At 38.6% G+C, this 27,998-nt stretch overlaps 1 protein-coding gene across 2 annotated transcripts in view; it reads right to left on the bottom strand.

Moving 5' to 3' along the window:
• ME1 (malic enzyme 1) overlaps nucleotides 1-27,998 on the bottom strand; it is a 155,954-nt gene that overhangs the window by 21,119 nt on the left and 106,837 nt on the right. For both annotated transcript variants that reach the window (XM_054280249.1, XM_054280250.1), the window contains exons 7-9: nucleotides 16,014-16,123; nucleotides 5,957-6,054; nucleotides 4,061-4,174 (exon numbers count right to left, since the gene is read on the bottom strand). In XM_054280249.1, coding sequence (XP_054136224.1) covers nucleotides 4,061-4,174; nucleotides 5,957-6,054; nucleotides 16,014-16,123 — 322 coding nt within the window. The remainder of the gene's footprint in view (nucleotides 1-4,060; nucleotides 4,175-5,956; nucleotides 6,055-16,013; nucleotides 16,124-27,998) is intronic.

Below are 27,998 nucleotides of genomic sequence, written 5' to 3'. Positions count from 1 at the left end.
ACACAAGTATTACTGTGCTGAACTAGAAAGAATAGAGTGCGAAACTGTCCAAAGAAACGTTTCTCCATGGTGACTTACTCTTTAAAATTAAGGATGACATTCATCCCTCTGCAAAGGAACAACTTTTGTGCACTAGAGAGTATGTGGTGTACAAAAATGCCTTGCAAATTACAGAAAAACTTCACTGCAAGAGAAGCATGTTTGGCAGCCCAGGAACACTCCCTGTCCATCCTCAGCACAGGAGAAGCCATCCTTAGCAGAGGGTGGGGGGAAGTTTCTACTAAGTCCATTTAAATATTAAAAACGCCTTATTAACTGTATCATATTCCTAGGAAGTTCCAAGAACCCTCTTGCCTATCACCCTACCCTGTTCTTGGTACTGCCTTAGAAAACAAAACAAAAAGCAATAAAAAGCCTTTGCAGCACATTACTGAAATGCTCAGACAATGGTGAACCTCATGAATATCCCAACATTCTAATATTCTGCCTTTCCTCAACCAGTTGACACAAAAGAATTTACTGTCATGGACTAAGAGTTGGCTACTAATACAGTTACACATGACACTGTGGCAGTTTTAAAGGAGACCCAAAATGCGTTCACCACATATCACATCTTTATGTAACCTGTGGAATTAACAGAAAGAAAAATAAGGGAACACTGAGAATAGGGGAATGGAATGTGGGAGACATTACCCACTTTATATAGGTAAATATATATTCATCAGACAGACTGTGATTGTGTGATAATTTAGAAATTCAGAACTAAAGATGAGTCCCAACTGATTATGTATAATCTTCAAGTACACAAGAGTGCAAAACCAACTTTAAAGTGTTGCCTTAATTAAGCATTAAAATTTCCATTTGAATGCACTGGGATACTTAAGACAGTGAGTTTGAAAAAGTCACACAATTTTAAGTATACAATGCGCAAAACTTCCTCACTCACCTTTCGAAAACAGTTTCAAAAGGTGAAAACATTCTGAACAAACTTTAAAAGACCAAACAACAACCCCCAACTGGTATCTACAACACTGTAAACTCTCTAGAAGGAATTACAGAACACAACTATGGACAGTATAACAAACACAGCTCTATCACCAGCTCTTTTACCACAGCATAGCAGAAAAGTTGGTCATCAGGCTTGGTTTAATGAAAACAGATGGTTCCCATGGGGGGAAAATAAAATTAACAGGAGAATGAAAACACAGCTGCACTTGAACTAAAATTAAAAAGCCACAAAGGAAAAATTCAGCAACAAAAGCCTGATAAGTGCCTTCGTGGCAGCTTTTGAGGGTGGGGAAAGAAGCAAAAGGTGGAAACTGCAGCCAGGTCAACAACAGTTCCCAGGTTATTTTTCTTATAACTGGTTGAAATTCTACAGAAAGTAGATGAAAGGAGAAACAATATTTAAATCTGTAATAACACATTGCAAAATTAATGATCAAAGGCCAGCATAGAATATAAATGATGTAAAAATTAGTTTAGTTGGACAAAGTAACTGCTGAGTCTTCAGCAATTCTGTTATTTCTTATACTGCTAAAGTAACTGATCAGAATATTTCTAGTACTTAAAAGTTCTCCCTGCTTCACATAGAATTCTTTTGATCAAGCAGGTTTTAGTGAGGCAAATTTTAAGGGACTCTTATCAGGTTTCCATTGATACATGTTTTTAATAGTAAGAAATATGTGTCAGCATAGTTTATACAAGATTTGATTAACTGGTGATCTAGACTCTGATTTTGGTAATTCTTATCTTTGCAATAATGAAAGGGTTTGTAATAGCAGAGTTCTGATTTTGTTCTCATAAATCTTCCTCACTTTATTTCTCCTATCTTATTTCTACAAGTTTGGAAAGTTCTTCAAGAAGTCTTGAAGCATTTTTCTGCAATCAGCTAAAGCCAAAATTAATTTCCTAAGTGGACCTAAATCACAGCATTCTCTATCAGGCCAGAAAAAGGTACCCAGAATAGTTTAATTATTTACTCACTGTATATATAGCTTCCCAGCAGTTAAATCTCAAGCCTCTTGAGGCTTACATTGTATTTTCTTTCTTTGCAGGGAGGGTATTTTGTCCATTTTTTTTTAACTTTTCAGTGGGGGAATATTGTGCTGCAGAAGAAAGCCAAGAGAGGACTTGCAGAGCCCTATACCAAGGACATGTTTCCTTATGTCAGCCCAGGCCTTGCACTGACAGATGTCCCTCAAACACAACACAGCAGCAAGCCCCCACCCATTCTCCAGCCCCTCAGGACAGCCAGATGGGAAAACTGGTGCTGCCAGGTCTTCCAGGAACACAAGCAATGACCTGAAATATGCACCATCGGTTCCTGCTGCTTGCATCAACATCTGGCCACAAATTCAGCCCTAATCTACCTCAGACAGCTGTTATGTCTGGCGATCACAAACAGTTCACAAATACACTCCAGGCAGGACATGAAATTCAGTGGACTGCTTTTTGGACAAAACCCAAATTAAAGCTCCACCAAGAAGAATAAGCAGAGGAAAGGAACATCGAGGCTATGTGAAACGCTGATTGGTTTTGGCACTGCTTGAGAGTGCAGAAGCTCAAAGGTGGTGAGGAAAGAATGCAGTCACCAAGTCACTAAAAATTTAGAACCTATGAAAGGAATGAGTCTCTGCTAACAAAGAGCAACAGCCCAGATTCTCAGCGGACTGGCAAATTAGCAGTGAGAGGTGTGAAGAGACTGGGACAAGAAACAGGGAGCAAGAAGAAAGGCTGGTTAGCCTCCTTGACTGGATGGACACGCAGCAGAGACCTCTTTTACTGCTTCAGGGCTGTGAACCTCCTACACTTCTGCCCCTGTTTGTTTCCTCAATCACCAGGAGGTGATTTTAATTCAACAGTATAATTTGATATGCCCAGTTTCTATGGTGAAAGAAATGGTGCAACCCATTACTCTTAGGCAACCTCAAGGTTTCTGCAGCCACAGATAATACACAGGCCTTCAGTCATTTATGTTTGGAGATAAAATCACTTCAAAATTATTAGATGAAAACCAAAAGGATTAAAAATACACATTAAACAAACAAAAAAGCAGTAGAGGAAAAAAAAAATCTGTATCCTAGCTACCTGCATTCCTCCGTACCTGATCAGGCTACCTTTGTGCCTTCTGGCAAGCGATGACCAAGATGACCTTGGTATTATTTGCCCATCTCGATGTCTATGATTGTACTATTTTCCCTTTAACAGTACGAGTGAAAGGTGCTGTGACGCTGTTCAATAAGCCAGCAGACACTGCCTGCAGAATGCATCCTCCTGATGCACAGCTGTGTGAACCACGAAAGACCTTTAATGTCAGACAGCCAAAGAACACTGTGAAGTGTGGTACCAACAAGGATGACCACAAATACTTCAAACCAACCAGCAAGGTGAAAAAGCAAAGGCAACTGGCCTCTCATCTATTTCCTTTAAGTAGTTCACAAACTATTAAATACATAACCACCTTTTAAAACACACCAGTTTCTTTACTCTGGCACATGGAATTCATATGTTTCTTTATTTTGGCACATGGAAGGAATGAGGTAAGGGTGACTGATGAAGTCTCTCAGCAGCTTCAAATTCCGACCAGTGTTGATAGCACTGCAGACCACAACATCTGCAACATGAGCTGTATCACTGGGCAGAGAAGCTTTTTGTTGCAATGCATCTCAGTTCGTGCAGAAGGATGACTTGCCTGCTATCCTAGCAATGTGCCTATACATCTTTGCCCAAGACTGTGCTAACAAATAGTAGTCGCATTTAGATGGGAAATATTAAACCCTGAAGTTGGACATTTATTTCTTACGCATTTTTTAATGAACTGCTGAAAAATTTTCTTCATTATGGGCACATCCCTAATAGAAACAGAACAGGAACTCCAAGCATAATCATCCCACTGGCCAGTCTGTCATTAATTTAATAAACTTTAGAAAAGAAAAACAACTCGCTATCCCAAGATAGATATTTTTGCAGTTGCTTTCACAAAGAATATGTCCTTGTCTTTATCTACAGAATGCAAGTAAGTACCGTGATATTTAAAGTAATGACAAAATTGTATTACCTTTACAACTAATCCCTTCGAGTCAACCAACCAAATTCTTTTGATAGCTGCATCTTTGGATAGCCCTTCTTTTTCCATAGCCATAAGAATGAGGTTTGCTATCCCCAATGCAGCCTGAAGGAAAAAAAAGAAAAGTAAAGTCCAAAACAAGAAATGAAAGAAATCCCCAGCTCACATGTTTCATTTACCTACTATTTTAGATAAGTTTTCTAATTTTAATAAACAATAATATGGAATCATTATTTTTTCATAAAATAAACCTAATGAACTGTAGCCACCATTTGGTAATTAGAAACCATAACACAGAAGAAGAGCATAGATAAATCTCAAATCATATAGATAAATCGTAGCATAGATGAATCTTCAGATGGCTCTTAGAGTGTGGAGAGCACAATAAACGTTGAGGCTGGAAACTAGAAAATGCTAGAACTAACATTTGTTCCACATAATGATAGTTCCAGCCCTGAAAGTGTGCCAGGTTGGACAACAATCTGGTCTAGTGGAAGGTTCCCTGCCCATGACAGTAGGGGTCAAACTAGATGATCTTTAAGGTCCCTTCCAATCCAAACCATTCTATCAGTCTATGATATTCATCTCAGAATAAAAGAAATATTTTTTCTTCTTTGAAATTTTTGTAATTTAAACTAAAGGAAATAACAGTCTGCATGCCAGAAAGTAAAACACAAGAGCTTTTGCTCTTATCTTTTTCTAAGATGTCCATCAGAAAGGTAAGTCTCCTTTTACCTACAATTCATGTGTTTTGTAACTCTAGACTTGGCTGTGCTCCCAGTCAAAGCAGGGGAAAGAAAAACTCACGTATCAATCTTTTGCCAAAGTTTTTTTCATTCTTACTGGATTTTATAATATTTCATCCAACAGATTAAATGCCATACAGGTACAGATTGCAAACCAGGCATCAAAACAAGCCAACAAACTGGCCAATATTTCTGATTACAGACTCATACATGTTTTTTTTGGTTTCTGTTTCTTGTTCTTTATCACTGATTTTCACTGAGAACCAAGTGAGATTTTCCTTTTTTTTTGCTAAGAAATAGTTAGTTTTATTAAGAAACAGCTCCTGCAGCAAGGGTGATAGCTACCATTAAATCTTGGCAGCATCAGCCACACAAAAACTATTGACAAAAAAATAAACATCAGACCATTAATTCATCTGCTTGTTGAACATGGAAGAAAACCAGGGGAAGGAACTCTAGAAAGATGGATAGTCTTGATGCAGTAAGGTGATGACATGACAGATATGGATACAAGCCACTTTGAAAACTGCAGACATAGCACCAAATATTTAATGAAATTAAAGAAGCCAGCATGGGGTTGTAGGCTTCATACAAAAGATGACAAGCCATACTGTAGATAAGTACAGCCTGCACTTGTGTGTCAGCAGCTTAGAAATTAATACTCAAAAATTAGTATAAAAAATAGTCTGCATAAAGATCCTCAGAAATGGATGACCTTAATATGCAGAATACTGAAAAACTCTATTCAGTGCAAAAAAAATCAAAGGGGCACTTCTTACTAAATAATGCTGACTTGGGTAAATATGTTAAATTTACTTTCTCCGCTGTATTTCCTCATCTGTCAAAAAATGTTTTGCTTGGTTATATCAAGAGCAGTTCAATAATTTACAGTGGAAGAGCTAAAACTTGAAGTTCCAAAAAGAGAGCAGATCTCCAAAAAATGTCTTACGAAAAAGACGAGGCTTCACCAGATGATCAGAGCTTTTTCTGTGAGTTTACATTTGAACTAAAAAACAACTTTTAGCAGGTGTTAGGAATTATTCTACTCATTTAATTGTCTTGTTTATAGGACACATGTAACTCAGTAAATATTAATAAAACTCATCACAGAACAATTTCCCCAATGTATAAAAACACCTACCTCTCCAGCTCCCTGGAACAACACTGTGTGATCTGACAATTTGTTCTTGGTGATACGCAGAGCTGCAAGAAGACCTGCAACAGCAACAGATGCAGTTCCTGAAATAAAAAAAGAAAAGAAAAAAAGAATATATCTGGTTATTCTTAAAAGAATTACAAAACTTTACATTTTAAGTAATGTCACAGCATCTTTTGGCTAAAAGATACAAATACTGAGGGTAGTAACAAACAGTTGACTGGAGTTAAGAGTTTGTTTTACTCCACTCTTACAAAAGTTAAATGTAAGTGAGAATATCACCAGAGTAACATTAAATAAAATAGACTGATTCTATGGATGGGTATAATGGCTAAGCCATTCAAACTCTTGTAAGATATTCTAGTTATGACCTTTTTTTGAACAAAGGGTGCAAGAGTCCAGAGAGAAATATTTTTAAGAAATCCAGATACTGAAAATTAGGTTACTCGTTTCATTCTTCAAATAGATATACTTCAAGTACAGTAAAATATAAGGTTAAAATAAAACTTCATTTCTCATGGAGAGGTTGTCAAAGTAGTATATCAAACTGAACATTTACAGAGACGCTAAACCAGCTGAAAGAATAAGGCCAGCTTTTTTAAGACTTGAGCTCACTGTGACAGGAGTTTCAGTTTAGCATCTTCTAAAACATTTGAAGGCACCTTTCAAATCTTTGAATAATGCCACACAGGAAAAAAGGCTAAAATTTAGTTTTATGATTTAGCCTAGGGAGGTCTTTTTTCTCCAAATCAGAACCCCAGGAAAAAAGATACCTGTCTGTCTTTGAATGGAGAAATTTAGGTCCTCATTGTGAGAAACAGCTATTAATAAAAAGTAGAGCAAAAAAAGAATTCCAGCAGGCATCTAACTCAAACTTGTTCACAGTGGCAGAGTAAATTTAACCTCTGTGATTGCTGACATATCTTTGTCTAACTTGTCCTTAAGGTCTTCTTTCAAAAACTCTTATTTGAAAGAAGCTTTTCCAGTGCTTAACTGTACTCTAGGTTGAAAATTTCAAATCTAAACATTTCTTTTCTTCTTCTATTTCTTTTCAGCCACTTATTTACTACTGGAAAGCCTGTTACTTTGCAAAATGTAATTTATTACATTTGAAGACTGACGGTGTTCCAATCAGCTTTGCTTATCTGGAACAATTCCAATTCTCCCATTCTTTCAGAAAGTTAAATTTACTTAACTTGAATCACTGCACCCAAATTGATACACTGCCCTGCAGGTGAATTGTCAGCACTGCTGAGTCCAGCTCTCAGCCTCTGTCGTGCTCAAGGAAGTGGTATTTGGTCACCAAGAGCTCACATCTGGCTCTTCTGAGCGAAAGACTGAAGGTGATCCCTTCTCCCCAACAAAGCCTACTGGAAGGGGAAGATCTTCTTTCATGTGTTTGTGACTTCATGCAACAAGCTTGTATTTTTCACAAATTATTATCATCACTAAAGCATAAGGTGAGCCCACAAAAAAAAAAAAAAATCTGACTCTATTCCTGCAAGGAACTTGGATCCCATGGACAGGAATATAGTGGACAGGAATATAGTAGTGAGGTAGATAATACCTCCAGCAAAGTTCTGGATTTAGAGGAGATTCTGAAGAACCTATTGCAGACAGCGCTGATTTCTCTAGGACTGAAAAAGCTGTCCAGATGCTAACAATTAGGTACTGAAAGTCAAAACATGGGTTTCAACAGTCTTTGAAGATTTATAATGCCTATCTGATTCAGAGAGAGCTGGACAGCAGGCAGATGAACACAGGCCCTGGAAAGTCCAGTTCCAGGAATAAGAAGTGAATTCTTCTCTTTCTGGGCAGCAGCTGTCACTGACTGACTCAAGGAAATCAAAGATGAGGCCATGAATTATTTTGAGAAGCCTGCAAGAACTTGCAAGGAAGAGATCTGCTGGCTCCTACAAGTCTGTTCCCGATCACCACTGCCCTATCTGCAATTGCCTACAAGCCACACAGTTGAGGGGAGAATTCATATTGCTACTGGTTTTTCCTTCATAAAAAGTGTGAAGTGGATATGACCAGCCCGACAAAAGCACTTGGCCCAGATTCTGCATATTGGACAGTGGCTCTCAATAAGCAGCTCCTCTAAATTTGCTATTCACAAGTCTATTTTCTCATAAACAAGGTGAATTTTAAAGCTGAGACAGCAGTAATCCCCACATTAAACTCTGTGAGATGCTCAAAACAGGTATTCATACTTCAGGCACACAGACCATTGATTGTCAAATATATGTATGTAGCTAAAACTACAGGACCTAAAAGAACAGAAGTAGTAAGAAGCCTGGTACTGGCTTCTTTGTATTGTACTTTCTTTCAATGACATCATTTGGGTGTTGAAAGCTGGGTTTGAATCTGTGATTTGTAGGTAGGATCATCTAAGTTTCAAGAATGGTTACTTACTCAAAAATAAAAGGTAATGCCTAATAAAATTTAAGAACACATTTTAAAGTTAGAAAGTCACTTTTTGCAGTAAATCCACTAAAACAGTTAAAAAACACGTGTCTTCAGAATTATGTTTGTTATGTGCTTTTGATTATGACTTTTCACTTCAATCATCAGAAATACAGGACACCATGTTCTCAGCCCACTTAATGAGTAGACCATACAAATCTGGCATTTTTTACTTCTTTAGTCATTTTTATGACTTGTTCTGTCCCTGACTTCTAAATAAAAAATCTTTAAAATGGTTCCTCTGAAGCATGGCTTTGGGAACAATAACCATCAGACAGTGAGACACTTCCACCTCACATTCTCCCAGAACTAGGTTGTTCCTTTCCCAGATGAAATTAAGTCTTCCTCAGGCAAATGCCAAGCTGGCAAAGACCAAAAATGGCAAAAAAAGAGAAGTCAGAGTGTGCTCTCAGTTTCCCTTGGTATTCTATCAAACAATCCTCATAACAGCAAGAAAAAAATCCCATGGTCTCACTGGATGCCAAATTCTTTCTCCTATTTTATTTTACACAGCTGTGCTTGCAGGGGAGGAGGAGGGAGTCTACATAACACAGCCTGTTCCTAGGACCATCAATCTGGTCTCCTGAAAAGGAAAGCTGAGCTGGAGAACTATAAGATCCCTGTTTTCCTTGAGGTTGTGGTCATCACAGCACCCTGCCCCCATCAGAGGAGTTCTCAGAGAGCCATGAAAGCTGCTCTTCAAGCTGCTTTGTGGTGACAGAGTCAAAATGAAACACCAGAGATTTATAACACATGGGAATGCTGGGATACCACTTATCTTCATGGCTGATGTACTGTTGCTAAGCTTGTTAGCCAGAAAAATGGACTGTCATTAAGTATTACCAGTTGGGATATTTTTACAAAATTTGTCACTACATGATCTTCTGCTTTAAGGAGAAATAGAAGATATATGAAACATAAATAAAATCCTGCACTGAATGTCAATACATTTTGCATTTAATATTTGCATAGGATGTGAGCTACTGTTACCTGTATGTTCATCATGAGGGTGATTCAGAACAAAGTTTATAATAGCAATAGATAAAGGCTTAAATACGACTTTTCTCTCAAACCACGATTTGCACAGAATTGCTCTAAAAAGGGTGTTTAGAAGTATTCTACACCAATTTTATTCAGCCTTTTGGCTCTGAAAGGAATAATAAGCCAGTTTATTAGATTACTGAACCCACTATCACTGCTGCTGGCAGTGGCTGTCATCACTCCTCGTCAGCAGCTTCCCTTATTCCCTCCCACTGAAGGGGGGCACCAGCAGCCTGAATAGCAGATCTGTTTAACCGGAACTGCTCTGACTAACGCCATGACCTTACAGTTCAAATGAATACTGGCTCCAGTTTTTGAAATTAATCAAAATGCAATTCACATCCATCTGCCAAGGCAGATGCAAACCACTTTTTGTGGACATCACGAGGTACAAACAGATATTTGTCACTTTTCTGACTGTCATCGCTATAGGAAGTGGAGAATCAGCTTGGCCAGAGCACGGCTTAAATCCCTTGTGTGCAGGGTAAGATAGACATTGTTCAAGGATATGATTTTGAAAACCCATTCTATTCTCCACAGATTTCTAGAAGATTAATCAAAGCAAATTTAACAAAGGATATTTTCCTAAAGCAGCGTCAACTGCTGCAACAGCAAATATTTCATTATAGTTTTTTAGGAAAGTAAGTCATGTCTTGTATAAACACAATAGATGTGAAATATCAAGGTAAACTATTCTATACCAAGTCTTCATTTTCTGTGCAAGATTCTCTAGGCCTTGTACAGTAAACTGCACAACTGAGCATGAATATGTTAAAAGAAATCCACAGCCTTTTGAGGCTGACACACTGTAAATGCCCGGGAGCACACACTACCTTTTCAGCAGATACAATTGAACAAAAGAAATGGGGGAAAAAGCCCCAAAATGTGAGGAATAAGAACTTAATTTATATTGGATGTAATTTAATTTAAATTAGTGAGAAAGGGCTTATTGCACTGAAGCCTTTGTCCATTATTTAAAGTTCCAAAAAGTAAAACTTGTAATAGTTCCTTTATGTAATTTTACCTATCTCATTTTAAAAAGCTAGCAAACAATAAGAGGGAAGAACTTTCTATAGCACATCCAAAAACCTGAGGTATTCATTCTGGACTAAAAGATTAGGAAGAGGTAAAAGTAAAATTCATATTTCTCAATACACAGAATAATAGAAATCACATGTTAACATTGCCAGCTATCCAAATAGCACTTCACAGTGTGCCAGGGAAAAAAATCCATTCCCATCTCCTACACATACAGGAAAAAAGGGGAGTAAAGATCCTATGGAAAAGGTGAGATCTCAGTTGCTAGTGAGGCAAATGCTACAGCTGTGGGTATTTGAAAAGGCCCCTATTCTAAGAGATGGGAGCTCCTCCTTCTTGCCATGAATGGGCTTCTCAAAGCTGCATGCTCACACTGCCCTGCTCTGCAGCAGGCAGCAAAAAGAGGGGAAAGGCTGTAGGCAAGGAGAAATGCAGCCTGTCTAAAACACCAACCATTTGGCATATTTGGAAAAGGATACAGAGTCCCAGCAGCACAGGATGGCTGGGGCTGGGAGGGCATTTAGCGCAACTCCCTGCTCAAGCAAGCACCTGGAGCCACCTGGAGCTGGCTGCCCCAGAACAGGGGGAGAATGGATTTATTTTTTAAACCCATAATGAGCAAAAAGAGAAACAGAGGAATACTTGTACATAAATGAGCTTGTGCATACACATGTAGAATTACACAAAAGCTACAGTAGGGTATTTACTTGAAAACACACCGATTTCAATCTAAATTTATCACTGAGTAACAAAGAGGTGATATCCTTAATATACCGAAAGAAAAATACACTTCATATAACCCTACAGCATATGTCTTAATAGGATTTTTTTGAACTATTTTATTTTTTTCATTTCATTTTAAAAATCTCAGCATGTTTCACTTGAAAGCCAATGTCTCTGAAAGTAAAGCACGTGTCTATGATAGAAGTTTTCTACAGTTTGCATATCTTATCAGAATTTGAGATATATGGTATAAATATCTGAGCTATTATATGTCATTCTACTGTGCATTTTTCAAAATCCTGGTCAGAGAAAGAACTGGAAGCCCCATGCCCATCACAACTGTAACAACAAATCCAAAATATTCTCTACAATTTGCTTTCAAGAATTGAAATTTCCAGGTACCAAATGTATAAATTTTTACATTAATGTCAAAAGAATTGAATCTTGAAAAGGACAATGTTTGTAACACAGAAATTCTCATTTCTGAGAATGGCACTGATTGAACATAGAATTGGTCACAACATAACTTCCAGGTATAATTTTCCTGGTTATTCAAATGGCAGTCTGCTGAACACTTAACATACATTTTAAATAAAATCAAAATACAAAATGAAATAATTATATTAAGTTATGTGTGGTCTACATTTTTTACTTTACGTCTCTTTCTTTTCATAAAATGTTGATGCAATCAAACAACACAGCTGTTCAAAACTAATGACATCTAAGGTCATGATGGATACTGAAGTTAATTCCAATCCAGTGCAACCTCTCTGTGTAATATTTTTATTGGCATAAAATACAGGCCCTGTGTCCATTGTGGGGGAAAGCACTGCAATTGTGGGTACAGTGAAGCTACAAGAACTGTAACTTCAGTATTACAGAACAGATAAACATTATTTTATGTAGATTGTGTTATACTACAGAAGTTTGTCATTGTCAATTGAGACAATTTTTAAGTATAGAGGGGGGAAAAGATGAAAAGAATTTAATAATTGAAAAAATTGACCTAGATAGAGGCAGAAAGGCTAGAGAAATTTATGCCACTATTTGAAACGTATCCATGTCAGCAGTTACTGCAAGCAGTGACCACATGATAAGCACCAAAAGAAAAAATGCACATCTCTGAAGACATGCAAACATGCCTTAAGCCACTGACTGTGCCCAAGTAGCAAAAACTCTTCCAACAGACCCACCAAAGTCAAGATGGGTGTGGAAAGGGAGCATTGTGACACCCTGGGTTTGTGAAGGGCAGGAAGGTGTGGCCCAAGCCAATCCCACCCACAAGCAGGATTTCAGCACTGCCTTGTACCTAGGACTTTGGTTTTAGCAGGTATTAAGAGACTTGTTCAACCTCCCTGCAGCAGGGAAGGGAACTGGTTCGTTTCTTTAAGGAAATTTGTAAACTGTGAATCCCAAGCCTGCTTCCTTCAAGGGCGATCACACAGAGAACATCTCTCACCCCGACAAACAGCTTTGTTTGGCAACACAGGTCCCATGGGTCCATTCCCAGGAAGGGGTTGGAAAGAAAAAAACCATCACATATCAGATCTTTTAGAAAATTCCACCCTTTCCTCATGACACGTCCTTCCCTAAGTATATTGGAGATGAGCAAAGCTAGCAATCTGACCTAATTCTAAATGTTGTGAAGTTTGCCATTACAAAATTAATTCATATTTCTCTCATATGGGAAATTATGATCAACCCCCCCTCAGTTTTGGAAAAGGTTCTCTAATAGCTAAAAGCAGATAAAAGTATTTGTTTTAAACCAAAGGCTTTCTCTGATTTTCATTTCCAATAATCTGTCTCAGTATTTCAGAGAGAGAGGAAAAAAAAGCACCAAGCTGATTTGTGGTTAGAAAAAAAACAGATTGGAATCCAAGGGAAAAAGTGAATATTTTCTCCCTAAGGAAACATTGCTATTGTGTTTGTAAGAAGATATTTTGAAAATACAGATATGGAGAAATTATTGTAATTTCAGAGGGAAGAAATTCACCACCTATCCAAAACCAAAGATGCTTTCTAAAATGCTAAAGTACAAAGAACTTTATTATTCCAATACAGATTTATACCATTTGGTCAGAATCCTGTTAACCTTTTTCTCAATTGCTTGTGTACAGAGAGGTAATGTAGAAAAAGTGACAAAGCCTTCTCCAGAGTAAAGGATGTGACCGTACTGTAGCAGGGATTGAGACTGTTTCCAGAAATTCTTAATTATGTCTATAGGTGATCCTTAATGGTCAATCTTTAGTGGTTTTCTGTGCCCAGTGTTTTGGTAGACTTTTTCCAAATGTTCTGCATTGTCAGTTAGGGGCAGGCTGACCCCTGTAAATAGCTGTGAGCTAAGAGAGGGCAGCTGCATTTGTCCAAGTCAGTACTTGCAGATGGGTATATGCAGCTTGCCACGTTTTCTTTATCTATTTTAGTGACTGTCAAAAATCAGGATCATATATTAGGGTATTTTTTAGACTTGAGATACTGAAAGGTCCTCATTGCATCACTAAGATATATAAAAGATATATAGGGATCCTTTCTTGGGATATCTTATATAAAGAAAGAAATCCTCAAGTCTTTCTATGAAAGATATTAAACATTTATATGGAAGATATTAAACACTTCTTTTGATCTTAAAGTAGCTTTCTCTTGAAAAATATTGGTACTAGGAGAAACTATGTTTAAAATACTATGTAAGCATTATCTTCAGAAGATAATGGCAAATTAGAAGCAGTGTTATATTTCTTTGCTTTTATTGCCTTGGCACAACTTGTCAGCTTTACTGCTGCAAAAAACACAACTTGCATACAGAGAAAGCCACTCTTTCAAGTAGCCTGGAAAAAGTCATGCTATTTATAATCTGAAAATCTCAAAGGATTGATAAAGCAGTTAGCACCATCCATTCTCATTATAGTTGCTAGGTGAAAGATCCTTAGGGTTTATAAAGCTGGAAGAGGAAGAGTGATGAAAGATCAATGGGCTGTTATTCTACTTCCACACCACAGGAGAAGATGACATGCTATGAAAAAAAAAGTTACTGAAGGTAACTATGGGGATATGATGACAAATGACAGAGACCAGAAATAAATGCATCCACTTTCACCCCTTGGAATCTACACAGATATTAAGGATGGAGATCACCCAAAAAGTCACAAGCATTTTTTGTAAAAATATCAAAGGCCCCATAAGCACAAATTAGATTTCAGAGAACAAATAAATTAAAAGGCTGTACTTCTAAGGAAGGCTGATAGCTGCTACAGCAGCTGAGACAAAAGCCAAAGGGATGCCTTCCAACACTACTGAATGTCAAGACACCTCCTTCCAAGGTGCAGGAGAGAGAATGAAGTGGTTTGAAACTGCAAATACACAAAAGGCCTCGTCAAGTAAGTTTACCTGTAGTTGGTACACTTTTGCTGAAAAACTCCCATTTCTCTGAAACCACATTCTACTTGAGTCTCTTTCTGATTTGGATTAAGGACCTTCATACTGCAAGAAATTCCCTGTGGGAACCAGGCCTCTAAACGACGACGGAAACTTCCAGATGCTGTTTGGCCTGCTATAATGAAGTGCTGTAGCCATGGCTACACTCAGACCCTTCAGGGTAGGAAGCACCACGCTTCTTACAAAAGGAAAGGACATTTTGTAATTAGTTTATTTCCCATCTGGGAGGTTGTTCTCCATAATCTCTTTCAGATGCGTAAGTAGAACTCAACCAGGCTTATAACAGGAACAAGGTTCATGTGGATAGTCAAATCCCTAACACCAGAAAGACAAGGACTATTTGAATCCACTGCCATGGACTGAGTCACTAAAATATGACCTAGGTCCCAAGCATGACTCAATAAGGACTTCTGGAAAACTCCAGCTCTTAACAGTTGGCTTAAAGTGTAACTGAAAGCCATGAAAAATATATACAGGTTAACTTCCATTTCTGATGTGTCACTGCTGAGACCTTCATATACCCAAGGGAACATCAGGGATAAGAGGTAGCTGGATACCCAGGGCCCTCTCTGGATACCTCTCTCCAGCAGCTCATCTGACTTCAGACTGCTCTCAAGGATGGAAGCCACTGCCCTAGAGAAAGTTATTTTTCAGTGCTCTTCTCTGACCAGATATAAGGCAACCTGAGTAGTAGCATACATCACTTCAGCCCTACTTGTCTGTCTTCTTGGGAGGGAGGGACAGCTTTTAGATTGAGCACTGGGGAATTCCCCTTGTGGACATTTCCCACCCTAGATATCTGCCTTTTTCTAGCTCATTCCATAAATTATTCAGATGGGAAAAAGAGAGTCAAGAGGATCATTTCCATCTAATACTGAGTGAGACTGTGAGGAAAATTACATTAATATTTAACTGAGTTGTCAGCTTAAGAAGTGAAAAACAGTTTGACATTTATCAATCCAGTTGCATGGAAGAACAGTGGAGCAGTTGTCACTGAAGTGACAAAAAGCCAAGGAAGTACAGTCCAGGTCTGAGCTTTGACATTTGCTCAAAGAAGTCCGTAATTTATATGGGGAAAGCCATTTACATATTAAACTATTAAAAAAAACCTAAACCTGAAGAGCAAACATCTAAATAAAGTATGAGGTGTAAATGAGAGATGAAAGGTTAAGAGCAAATGCAGCTCACCAAAAATTCATGCTGAGGAAACCCAAGGCAAAATGTGACCTATACATCTATAAATATTACAATAAAGTTGATAACTTTTTCCCCCTCTGGAAATTAAGATTTATTTTTGTGGCTTGTGGGAAGAATAGTGAAGAGAAGAGAAAAAGTTTGTTACCTTGAATGTCATCATTGAAAGTGCAATACTTGTTACGGTACTTATTCAGGAGGCGGAATGCATTGGCATTAGCAAAATCCTCAAACTGAATGAGGCAGTTCATGCCATATCTAGAAAAACAAGAAATTATGCATTATGTTAAAAAAGTTTCAAAATTATACATTAAAATGCTAGTAACATTTGTGGTCAGATTTTAAATGCAAGTATAATGTGAATCATACAACACTCAACATGTTTCTCTTGTATTTGGTATCTTTACATTCATACAGATTATTTAGAAGGCATAATCATACTACTAATAGTATTTACTCAGTTTTAAGTTATGAATAGAAGATCAGTGGAAAAGGCATTCACCCTCTGCAGACATCTCAACAGAAGTGTCCACTGGGCAATTATCTAGAGAACAAAAAAAGGTCCCTCCCAACACAAACCATGCTATAATTCTGTGGTTGTATTTTTATTTTTTTTTTAAATATGGAAACTCAAGACTCCTGGAACTAAATTTGTATGCCAATACCGAACAAGTCAACAATTGCCTTGCTGTGCTAGTAAGCCTAGTCCTAAAATGAAAGTTAGTAAGAAGTTAAATTAATATTACCACTGCAGATCATGGAATGGTTTGGACTGGGAGGGACCTTCACAATCATCTTGTTCCAATTCCCTGCCATGGGCAGGGCCATCTTTCACTAGACCAGGTTTCTCAGACCTTCATCCAACATTGCCTTGAACACTTCCAGGGACAGGGCATCCACAGCTTCTCTAGGCAACGTGTTCCAGTGCCTCACCACCCTCAGAGTAAAGAATTTCTTCCCAGTATCTAACCTAATCCTATTTTCAGCCTGAGGCTGTTCCTCCCTGTCCTGTTGTTAGCGTTCAAAAACACATAATCAGGGGGGATTATATGTGGTGCTTTTTATTAAGAGCTCTGGGAATCGGGGTATATTCAACCCAAATCTGATTCCAACCATACATCTGAAATGATCATGTTTTATACTCTATCGTTACATAACTTTCATGTCAATTATTAAACTTATATTGTTGTATTGTATACATAAATTTAGCCCCTCTCTGAATTTCCAACATAGTTTCTCATTATTCTTCTTATGGTTATATAATAATTACATTTAATTACTAAACAATCATCACATCTAACAATTATATAATTTATCATACTGCTTACGCAGGTGCAGTTGATCTGGGAAAGCACAAAGCCTAACATTTTAGATTCTATCTTTAACTTTTTCTAGGGTTTCACTACATGTTCTTGTAAATATTGCCCAGTCCTTATATGCACGGTTAGTAGTACTGTCTCTGGATTCTTTGCATACCAGTCACATATGGAATTTTCAATTACTTTCTTACAACAAAAGCAAAAAAACTCCCACAAAGCAATGAAAATATGTCTACAAAACCTACATAAAGACTGGATTCAAGATCACAGACATTTGCAAGAGGGCAAGATCTCTGCAGCACAGTCTCAATCCTGATTGAGCTAGAGGAGGCTTTCCTTATTTGCTAACAGCACAAATGCATGAGAGACAGTCAAGCTGTCAATTCATGCTTCATCCAGAAAAGCAATACATACATATAGTGAGCATTTCAGTGTAAATACATTAACTGAGTTTTTCTCCAAACCATGCATGTGTTTGGCAACCACATTAATCAAAGCTATCAGTACTTTAAAAGAACCCAAAAATTCCAGTGACTAAACTCATTTCCATGGAAAACACATATTTACAGCCATATTACAATTAGCCAAATCTATGGGGATTCCACTGGCAGGAATAGTAATCCTTACTAAAATAAATACATCTTCAGGTTTGATGGAAAAACCTGGACTTCTTCAGCAGCATAATGACAGGTCACTGTTTAAAATAAAATTTGGCAAGTCCAGTACTGTAAATCACAACTGAGTTCAAATAAAAAACTAGAGCTAATTTCTAATTAATTTAAATTTCTAACCTGCTTCAGTTTCTGCCATAAATTTCTGTGACTCCATAAGGGTCCAGTAGTTGACAGTTGCATAATAATATGAAACTAATGAGATTATCACTCTGGAATCCTGGAGCTTGGTTATATGTGTTTCTTGGATGTCATTAGGCTAGTCTGTTTTTTTATTTTACCATATATAGCATTCCATTTCTCATCTGCATTTTATTTTTCTCTGTTTTCTTATCCATTACCCTTGCAACAAAGACCAAAACTCCCTGTGAGTTATATTAAAAGAGCATCCCTGTAGAAAATAATCATCCTATACTAGACACACTATCCATATGAATTCTCTGAGCCAGATATTGTGTCTGTTCAATTAAAATGGAAAAAATGCAGGCAGTCTAACTCTGGGCCTCTGAGATTATGGCATCATAGCAGAAAAATTTCTAAGCAGCATTCTTCTGCACTGCATGTGTAACACCTGGCATCCAGGTAAAAACCTGAGACTTCAGTGCTGCACACAACCAGCAGTACCTCATAAGACTTGTGAATTTTGAGGTCTATATTCTCAAAAAAGAGACAAGAAAATTATCCACTATTTCTCTGCTTGGAGTATTCTTGTCCTCAAAAGCACTAATAGATGAGGCACACCGATGAGGTAATACAAAATAGTTAATATCAGGCATTCCAGAAAATCCCTTAGCAATAATGAATTGGCTACAAAGGTGCCTCACAGTTCTGGAGGCAGCGACCATACCAAAAGAGCCATCAATTCCTCTGTGACCTCCACATCTTCCCATTACAATCATTTAAAGCAGAAAGCTGAGACAAAACCTAACCCAATATTTTCTCTCCTGTACCACTCTACAATAACCTTACACCCTTCTCACACTCTGATGAACAGTTTTAGTTTCAGTGGCTTGTGCACCATAAAGAGTAACTGCTTGAATCAACCCTCGTGGAAGCAGAACAAGTCCTCTCTGTTTGCACCTCATACCCTGCTGTCATTGCACATTTTGGGCTTGGATCTGCACCTCTTTACAGGTGGGTAGGGAACACAAATGACTGCGAAAAGAGAAGGGAACCAAGCACTTTGGTGCTTGTCCATGGGCAGCCATCAAACCCTGCTGTGCCTTTCAAACCACACAAATTCCAGCAACTGTGGGCCGCTACAGTTCTGTGAGTCATACAATCTTTCAAACATTATGAAAAGAGAAAACAAAGGCTGTAGCTATCCTAAAATTTGACCATCTCGACATCTTCCATCAATACTAGATATAGCACAGACTGACTACACTGCTTACTGAGCTTACTCTGATGATACAGAGTGCCTGATCAGGCAGGTCCAGACACCAGTAATAGATGTGCTACAAACAAAAGCAACACATTTAAAACCATCATTCAGTGACTGTGGTTGACTACTAAAAGAGAGCATGTTAAAAGACAGCAACTTCAGGCACATCAAGAAGATTAGGAGACAAAATTAGAAAAAATGATAATGACAGAAAACTCTCTAAGAGGTAACTTTTATTTCAAAAATAGTGAACTACCTATTTAATATGATAGTGTGAAAGAATAGAGTGTACTGCTTACTTAAGTAGCTAAACTTCATAATCATACACCTTACAACAACAATTTTATCTTCCTCTTTGAAATCTGAAGGCATTCAGATCTCCAACATAACCGAAAAACATTTTATTTTGAATATGTCACCAGCAGCAAAGTTCCTGAAGCAAGCAGACATTTCATTCTGTGACAAGGCTGCACAAATGGGGGTGGGAGTGTTGATCTACAGAAAGGCTCTGCAGAGGGATCTGGATAGGCTGGATGCACAAGCCAGCACAGGAGTATGAGGTTCAACAAGACCAAGTGCCGCATCCTACACTTAGGTCACAACAGGGCTACAGGCTGGGGGAAAAGCAGCTGGAAATCTGCTTAGCAGAAAAAAACATGGGGACGTTGGTTGACAGTGACCAAACATGAGCCAGCACGTGCTCAGGTGGCCAGGAAAGCTGATGACATTCTGGCCTGTATCAGCAATATTGTGGGCAGCAGGACCAGGGCAGTGACTGTTTCCCTGTGCTTGGCACTGGTGGGGCTGCACCTCCGGTGCTGCATCCAGTTCTGAGCCCCTCAAGTCAGGAAGGCATTGAGGTGCTGGAGCGAGTCCAGAGAACAGCAATGAAATTGGTGAAGAGACTGGAACACAACTCTTGTGAGGAGCAATTGAGGGAGCTGGGGTTCTTTAGCCTGGAAAAAGGAGAGTTATGGGTGACCTTATCACTCTCTACAACTAGCCACAAGAAAGTTGTAGCCAGGCTGGGGTCAGCCTCTTCTCCCAGGCAAACAACGACAAGCTGCTCCATGGGACATTAGGAGGATTTCTTCACAGATAGGGTGATTAGACATTGGAACCGGCTGCCCAGGGAGGCGGTGGAATCACCATCCCTGGAGGTGTTTAGGGAGAGACTGGATGTGGCACTCAGTGCTATGGTCTGACTGACTTGGTTGTTTTTGGTCATAAGTTGGACTTGATCTCAGAGGTCTTTTCCAACTTAACTGACTCTGTGATATGAGTCACATAAAATACATCATGCCTAATGGCTTGCTCAAACCAGAGTCATCAGTTCTCCTGCTACCACTGCTTTTGACCCAGGGCTTCACAGGGGATAACCGGGGATAGAGAGGAACATGTAACCAACATGAATATTCTTACTGAAAAGTAGTACAAAAAAATGGAAGAAACAACCTATCCAGTGGGCAACAACTGTCTTAACCAGAAGAACTTATGAGATCTAGTTCTACACTGTCAAAACTAAAAAAAAAACAGCTTGTAGACATTCCTCCTCAGTGTGCAACTGTAACAAATGCACTAATGAATTCCTTAATATTTTTGTGCTCTGGAAAACACTTCTCTGATAGCAATAGCTTGGCTTGAGTCCCACCCAGGGACCGATGGACTTTTGCAACCAAGTGTTTTGTAGCTGTGAATTCTTCTCTTCTGGCTGTTAAGGATGTGTCACTGCAGTAGCTGATTAAACAAATATAAATTGTCTCTAGAAAGTGATAATCCAGACCACTGTTTCCCCTTGTAAATCCTGATTTGTCACCCACGCCTTTCTGTGTACTTGGATTTTAGATTCCTGCTCTAAGTCACACAGGCAGTCTGAATCAGGATCCAACTGGATAGAAGTTCAAAGCCATATTTCCTTTGTTTTGTTATGAAGAGAAAATGCAGACGAGAGGTGGCAAGCATGCAACATCATATTTGTCATCAAGTATGGGAGGCAAATGCTGGAGAATGGATTAAAATTAACCATCCCACTGAATAGCATGTGGTTGCCAAAAAGCGTCTCCAATTCTTTTCTCAATTTACAACATATTTTTTGTGACAGTCTTAGCTAAGTTTCCCCCATTTGTAAGTAAATTTATATTCAGTTGTCTATGACAACAATGTTAATGTTCCAAATAATTCTACGGAGTATGTCTTTATGCAACAACCTGGAGAAAAATGTCCATAGCTCTATAACCATCCCAAATATACAGTACAAGTATTTTGGCAACTCAATGCTCTTAAGACCTCAACAGGGAAAACCCTCAAGAATCTGGCTTTTGGTGACAGTGGGAGCTATAAAAGTTTGGGCATAATTTTGAATTCAAACCATATGATCAGTAAAATCCATGCTTACTTCTACAGCTAAGAAGATTTTCTGGATGTATATTTGGATCATTTGTTCTTACTGCCAGCCATTGTTTTGGAAACCTTCCTAAAGGAACAAGTGGTTGCTTTTTAGGGTTTGAGAGCTTACAAACTCCCATTTGACTATTTTTTTTTTTTTCATACATGCCTGGAACTGAAAAAGCCTTAGAAACCATCAGAATTGGTTGCTGGCCCCCATTCCTAAGAAGGAGCAAACCAAAATGATAGCAACGTTGGCGCTGCGTTCCTTGCCTTGTGCGTCATGCAGCTGCCGTGCCAGCCAGAACCATTTATAGTCCACCAGAACAATGTGGAAATTATCTCCTTCCTCCCTGCTCCAAATGCTGTAAGCTTGCTCATTACCATATATCCCACTGCTCAAAACAGATTTGAAGGATAAAGAACACTGCTACAAACTCCTCTTTGTGCCAGGGTTTGCCTGGATGCCTCCCTCCAAACAACTCTTTGGACCAGGATGCCTTCTCCTCCTCCTCTCCTCCCAGCTATCTTTAATTCATTTCACAAGGCAATGAAGCTGCTGCAGTGAGGTCATACATCCATCCCAGCTCCTCTTCCGCTACAGCTGCAACCCGCTGCTTAAATTCAATGCAACTGAACGAGGGGGTTAGAGTTTTGCACAATAATGCTACATGTATATTCTGTGGAAAAGGTGGCCCAGATGAGATACCCTCCAGCAAACACCCCAACCCCTCTGCAGCAGATGGTACTACTCATGCTGCCTCTCCAACAGCCTGATGTGCTACAGCTGCACAGGACAAAAATCTGTCCAAGGTGCACTGAGCTCCAGCCAGTTCTACAATGCAAATACCTTCTCAGAAGAGGTATCATTAAATTACAAATAACTTTCTCTGTCCTGAATTGGACCAGCAAGTCAGACAGGACATTCTTCACAGGAAGAGATTTTCTAAAGAACTTAATAGAAACTGTCAGCATCTCCGCTTTCCACATGAAGGACTCTGCTTAAAATTCCTTTTTTATCCCCCTGTAGGCAACCACTGGTTTAATTTTAGCTACAGAAAGCACGTACTTTCATAGGACTGTTTTTCATAGCCATTTGCCATTTCCAAACCAATCCTTTCCTGAATGAGCTCAGTCCATATCCAAAGTAGGCATGGAGATGTGGGAGATGGCAGCATTTAGCACCCACCCTAGTACCCGCAGCAGACCCTTTCTTCAGTCACACTTCCTCAAGGAAATAAAATTCTACTAAAGGTTTCCGTATTAGTGTTCCCTGGCACAACCACAGTGCTCTGGCACTGTACCAGTGCTTCTAACACTCCTCTGCTTGCTCCTTCCCTGTCCTGAACATATGTGGTACTCATTTCCATGGCCTTTCAATCCCAGGAGTACTGAGAGAGAGAGAATGGGCTGGAGATGACTCATAATTTTCTCCCTTTTTTCCCCCCAGCCAACAGCATCCAGGTGTGGACTTCACAGCCCTGGGAATAAAGAGGCTTAGGAACAGAACAGTGCTCATTTAGGAAGGTCTTGAGGGTGGTGGTCCTAGACATTGTTGCTCATAAGCAGAGGAGCAAAACCAGATTCTCTGCCCACAGTCATGCTCTGTGTACATAAAGGGCTTCTCTTAAGACAAAAGGTAACAGATCATAAGCTAACAGAAACACTTGCTACAAGAAAAGGACAGTTGCTGTTTTTAATCTAATTTGTCATCAGCCATTTGTGTGGTTGCATCACACTGTAGCAGGGACTGCTTGCTCTTTAAATGGAAGCCTTTCAAAGTCCATTCTACTGAGACAGTAAGTTGACAACAGTTCTAAACACACCCACTCTAAGTTTTTGTGCATTTTCAAATTGCTGTTGAAGGATTAATATGGATGCTCAGCAGTGAACCTGAACTAGATTTCTTCTAGTTCAATACCTGATGGAATTAACTCCCCAATGTCTTAGGATTGTAATATACAAAGGCTGCAAAAGAAGTAAGTTACCACATTGTAAAATTTTATTTATTCTTGTTGCAAAAGTATTTGGTTTTATTTTTTTATATTTTTCTGAAGTACACCACACAACAATGTTGTCAAGAACTGGGCTTGATCATAACTTAGACATTTCCAGTTCACGTGTAGAGACTTTTGTAACAGAATTAAGGAGGATGATGTGAATGAAGTATGAATGGAAATATGTGCACTACTGGAAGCAGCAGCAAAACAGAGCTGACAACAGCGACACACAAAGACAACAAAGAACAAAGCCAACTGAAGGAAAATTTAAAATGTTTCATTTACATCAAGATGAGCAAGCCTGAGCTCTGGTAAGGCCAGAGCAAAGACACCTCTGGGACCAGGACCCTGCACCTTGAAAACAGCAACAATCCCTACCACAGCACATCACCTGTGGCACTCTTTATCCTACAGGCACAGCAGGAAGTCATTGCAATCTGAAGAAATTCAACATGAGGACATACAGACACAAAAAATTTATGGAAGCTGAAGTAAGAAATACCCTGAGGCGAAATGAGCATGCCAGCACAGCTGCTGGATCTTAAAGGCATAGAAGACCTGTATAAAATCAAATCTATCACCACTTACCACCAGAAGCCCAGAGAAAGCATTGAGGACGTGATAACCAGGGTGATTTTGTCACACACGAGCACGCCTGGTCAGACCATATAAACACAAACATGCTGATGTTTTGAATATGTAGGTATGAGACTGATTAATAAAATCAACTTTTTTGAATACTCCTAACACAAATCCAACATTCTCTCTTCCATAAGAACTTTCACTGAGTGCTGTAAAATCAATTTCCTATGGAGGATTGTGCCAGGTTGCCTCCTCTCTGCTGTGAAACAGCCCTCTCAGCAGGAAGGTGGATGGATGACAAAATATTGAGATACAGCATAATGCACATTATACAAATAAATTGTACTTTTGAAAGTTCACAAAGTCAGACATCAGCCAAACTCTTAGACTCAGTTCTTGACATGCCCAAACCCCAGAAGACCAGATCACTGCCATGAAAAAATACACCACACAAACTTCCACCAATGCAGAGGTCAGAGGGCTTGCCTAACACTCAGGTTAAATTGGAAGAGGCAGAAAACTATATTGTAAATTTTGGTAGTTTTCCTCCTTAGGGGAAAAAATGGTTCCATGTGAATTTGAAGTAAACAGCAAATTGAATTACTGTGATAGTTTCTCATGAATTTGTTCTGGTCCACTTTTTACCTGATCCTGACCCCACCTAAGTCAAAAGTAAAACTCCAGGAGCCTGAAAATGTAATTCCACTTGTCTCCTAGCTATTCTACTGCTTTTTCCAGTGTTACCACTTAGCTGATTTAACTGTGACTTAGACCAAGGAGCGATCTCAAATTACCTTCAGTTTTACATTCACTTAAAAGAGATGAGTGCAGATTTGAAACAGATGACCTGAGATTTTTGTTTCTTTTCAACTTCTTCAATTCTTCTTTAGAGACTTGGCACTGTTAAATTTTGGCTGAGGGAAGGAATGGTACTGAACAGATGGATTGGTCAAGTGTCTGAGCAGACTAAATCAGAAAAACAGAGAATCAAGAAAGAAATCCATCTCAGCTGGAAACAGTAAGCAGTTTTATTCCTCATGAATCTTTAGCTGTAGCTAAAGGTGTGCATCACTTCTTGCCCTCCAAAAGATAGAGTGGTCTTTGCTAAACCCTTCAAGCTTACTTTTAAATTTTGAATTAAATGGCTTTATGCTAAACCAAAAAAGAACTGTTGTTATCAAAAAAGAGCATGTAAAATGCATTACAGTGTTTGATAAGTCATCCCACACAACTTAAAATAATTTGAACCTAGTTTCAAATTGGTGTTTCCTGGTTGCTTCATGACTGCAATCTTTAAAAGTTACTGATTATTACTGTCTGATTAAGATTGTTAGCAATTTTACTTTGCCAAGAAAAATATCCTAAGTTCTGAGGTTTGCCCTGGTGTTGGTATGCATCTGCACACCCTACAAATTAGATTTTTAATGTTCTTAATTTTGCAAAAGTCATCAAAAAGAGGTAAGTACAGCAGCACTTGAACAGTGCTCAACAATTGTACAGAGCTGTCACAGGGAATTCTTCTACAGATCTTTCAGTATGAAAGATATTGTGTTACATATATTACAATTCATAATTACTGTGATTAGTGGAATCATCTGTTCCAAGAAGCCTGGATTCCTAAATCCAGGCAAGAGATGTTTCTCTGGACACATTCTCAGATTTCTGTATGAAAAGGAGAGCTGCTCTTGGAAAATGCAAAGGTTTCAATTTGGCTGGACAAATGAGATTTGCATTGATTGTGTGTGGCATTTTGCTTATATGAGATGAATTCTCTTGAGAATGAACCTTCATATATTCACTGCCCAGACAGCAACTTTTCCCACTTTCCAAAGTGAAGAAGGGTCTGGATTATAGGAAAAAAAAAAAAAAAAAAAAAAAGAGATCTTTGGCTGATAATCTTCCACCAGAAAGTTTCCTAATAATTTTTGATTGAATTTATTTAACTGAATCTAATAGTATTAAAAGACACTACTTTAACAAAGCTTGATTTATTAAGGTATTTACTTCAACATATGAGAATTCCAGTTTGGGTCAAGAGGACTACACCTTTGCTTCAACTTAAGTGCCTGTTTTGATGTCTCAGTGAATCAGGCCTGAGTGATTTATGGCAAATGCAATGCCTTTTTGGAAAAGGTATTGTATCTTTAGCCAGAATCTAAAGATTGCTAAGTAGTCTTAGGAGGCTGAACCAAGATGACTGCACTTCCTTACATATCTGATTATATCTGTATGAGATTATAGGTATTTTTCCCAAAATAAAAGAGGCAGCCGGATAGCCAAATTAGTAGAAAGCCTGGGGCAGCACATCTGCTCTTCCCCTCTGCTACTTAAGGCATAATGAACAGATGGAAATCTCAATTCCATCACTGACAGCCTTCATCTTGATTGTGAAAAGGCAAAGAAGTAATGAGCTTTCAGAAATGTCAAGAGGAGGTTGTATTCAATAGGAATACTTAAAGTATTTCTGATAGATGAAATACACTCCAAATATTTGTACTGTTTGATCATTTATGAAACACACCTCTTCCTTTCCAAGTTCTTAATGGTGTTTTTCAGGCATTAAAATGTCTTATGTACCTGCAACACAAATTGCACTTGAGAGAAAAGAAGCATATTCGAGGCTAGACTGAAGAAATGGAGAATGTAGAACCTTAAGAATAAGGGAGCTTACTATTTTCAAAGCATTATTTAGACAGTATATAGCTTGATTTGAGGAACCGTGACTGTTACAGTGGCATATTACAGAATCACAGAATGGCTGAGGCTGGCAGGCACCTCTGGAGATCATCTCACCACCCTCCCACTCAAGCAGGGTCAGCGAAAGCAGGCTGGGCAGACCACAACCAGACAGCTTTTGGACTCTCTGCAGGGACAGACACTCCACAACTTCTTTGGGCAACCTGTGCCAAGGCTCAGTCACCCTGACAGTAAAATGTTTTTTTCAATGCTGAAATTTCTCTTACATTTGTGTCTTATTTTCTCCTGTCCTGTCATTAGGCACCACTTATAAACAGCTTAGCTCAATTTACTTTAAACCCTGCCTTCCAATATTTGTACACTCTTATGAGCTGCTGCTTCACTGGGAGCCCCAGCTCCCAGTCTCTCCTCACAAATGTAAATTCAAAAGTGAAGGATGCTACTCTGGATTAAAAAAAATAAATTAAAAAGCCATAGCTAATGGACAAATGCTACTGCTGAGCAACTATCACAGCCAAAAAAGGTTAACATAAATAAAGTCTGAACAGATAAGGGATTATCAAGTATGGACAGAGCAATCGCACCATTATATTTTTTTACAGTATAAACAGCACTGTAATGACCATTTCTGATGTCTGCAGTTAAATATTTAAATATCAAACCAAATTGATTCTAACCAAATGCCTCATTTTATGCAGAAGGCCAAACACGTTCACAAAAATGTTTTCTGTCTTTATAAACTTGCAATACACTGACCATGACTAAAAAAAATGCTTAAACAACATGGAACTCCAAACATTTAATTGATATGCTCAGCACTCTGTGGGATGACTGAAAGGACTTACAAAAGGTAGGTGTTAAATGGCTATCTGAAAGAAATAAAGAAAAGTTGCATTGCAGATGTAGCGGGGGAAGGTATCCCACATTAATGGAGAAAAAACTCCAAATTTTCCTAAGCAAAACATGAAAAAATAAAAGGTAGCAGAGCTGCATAACTAAAGCAGAGATGAAGTAGAGGCAGCAATAAAGCTGTGTAGAACCACGAAAGAACAAAAACAATTTTTGGTATAGGAAAGCCAATAAAGATATTTTCTC

Source organism: Melozone crissalis, unplaced genomic scaffold (genome assembly GCF_028551555.1).
Source record: "Melozone crissalis strain CALT ecotype California unplaced genomic scaffold, PUWL_Pcris_2 ptg000027l_1, whole genome shotgun sequence".
NCBI classification, from domain to species: domain Eukaryota; kingdom Metazoa; phylum Chordata; class Aves; order Passeriformes; family Passerellidae; genus Melozone; species Melozone crissalis.
The sequence above is the reverse complement of the archived record's forward strand: the minus strand, read 5'-3'. Positions and strand labels throughout refer to the sequence as shown.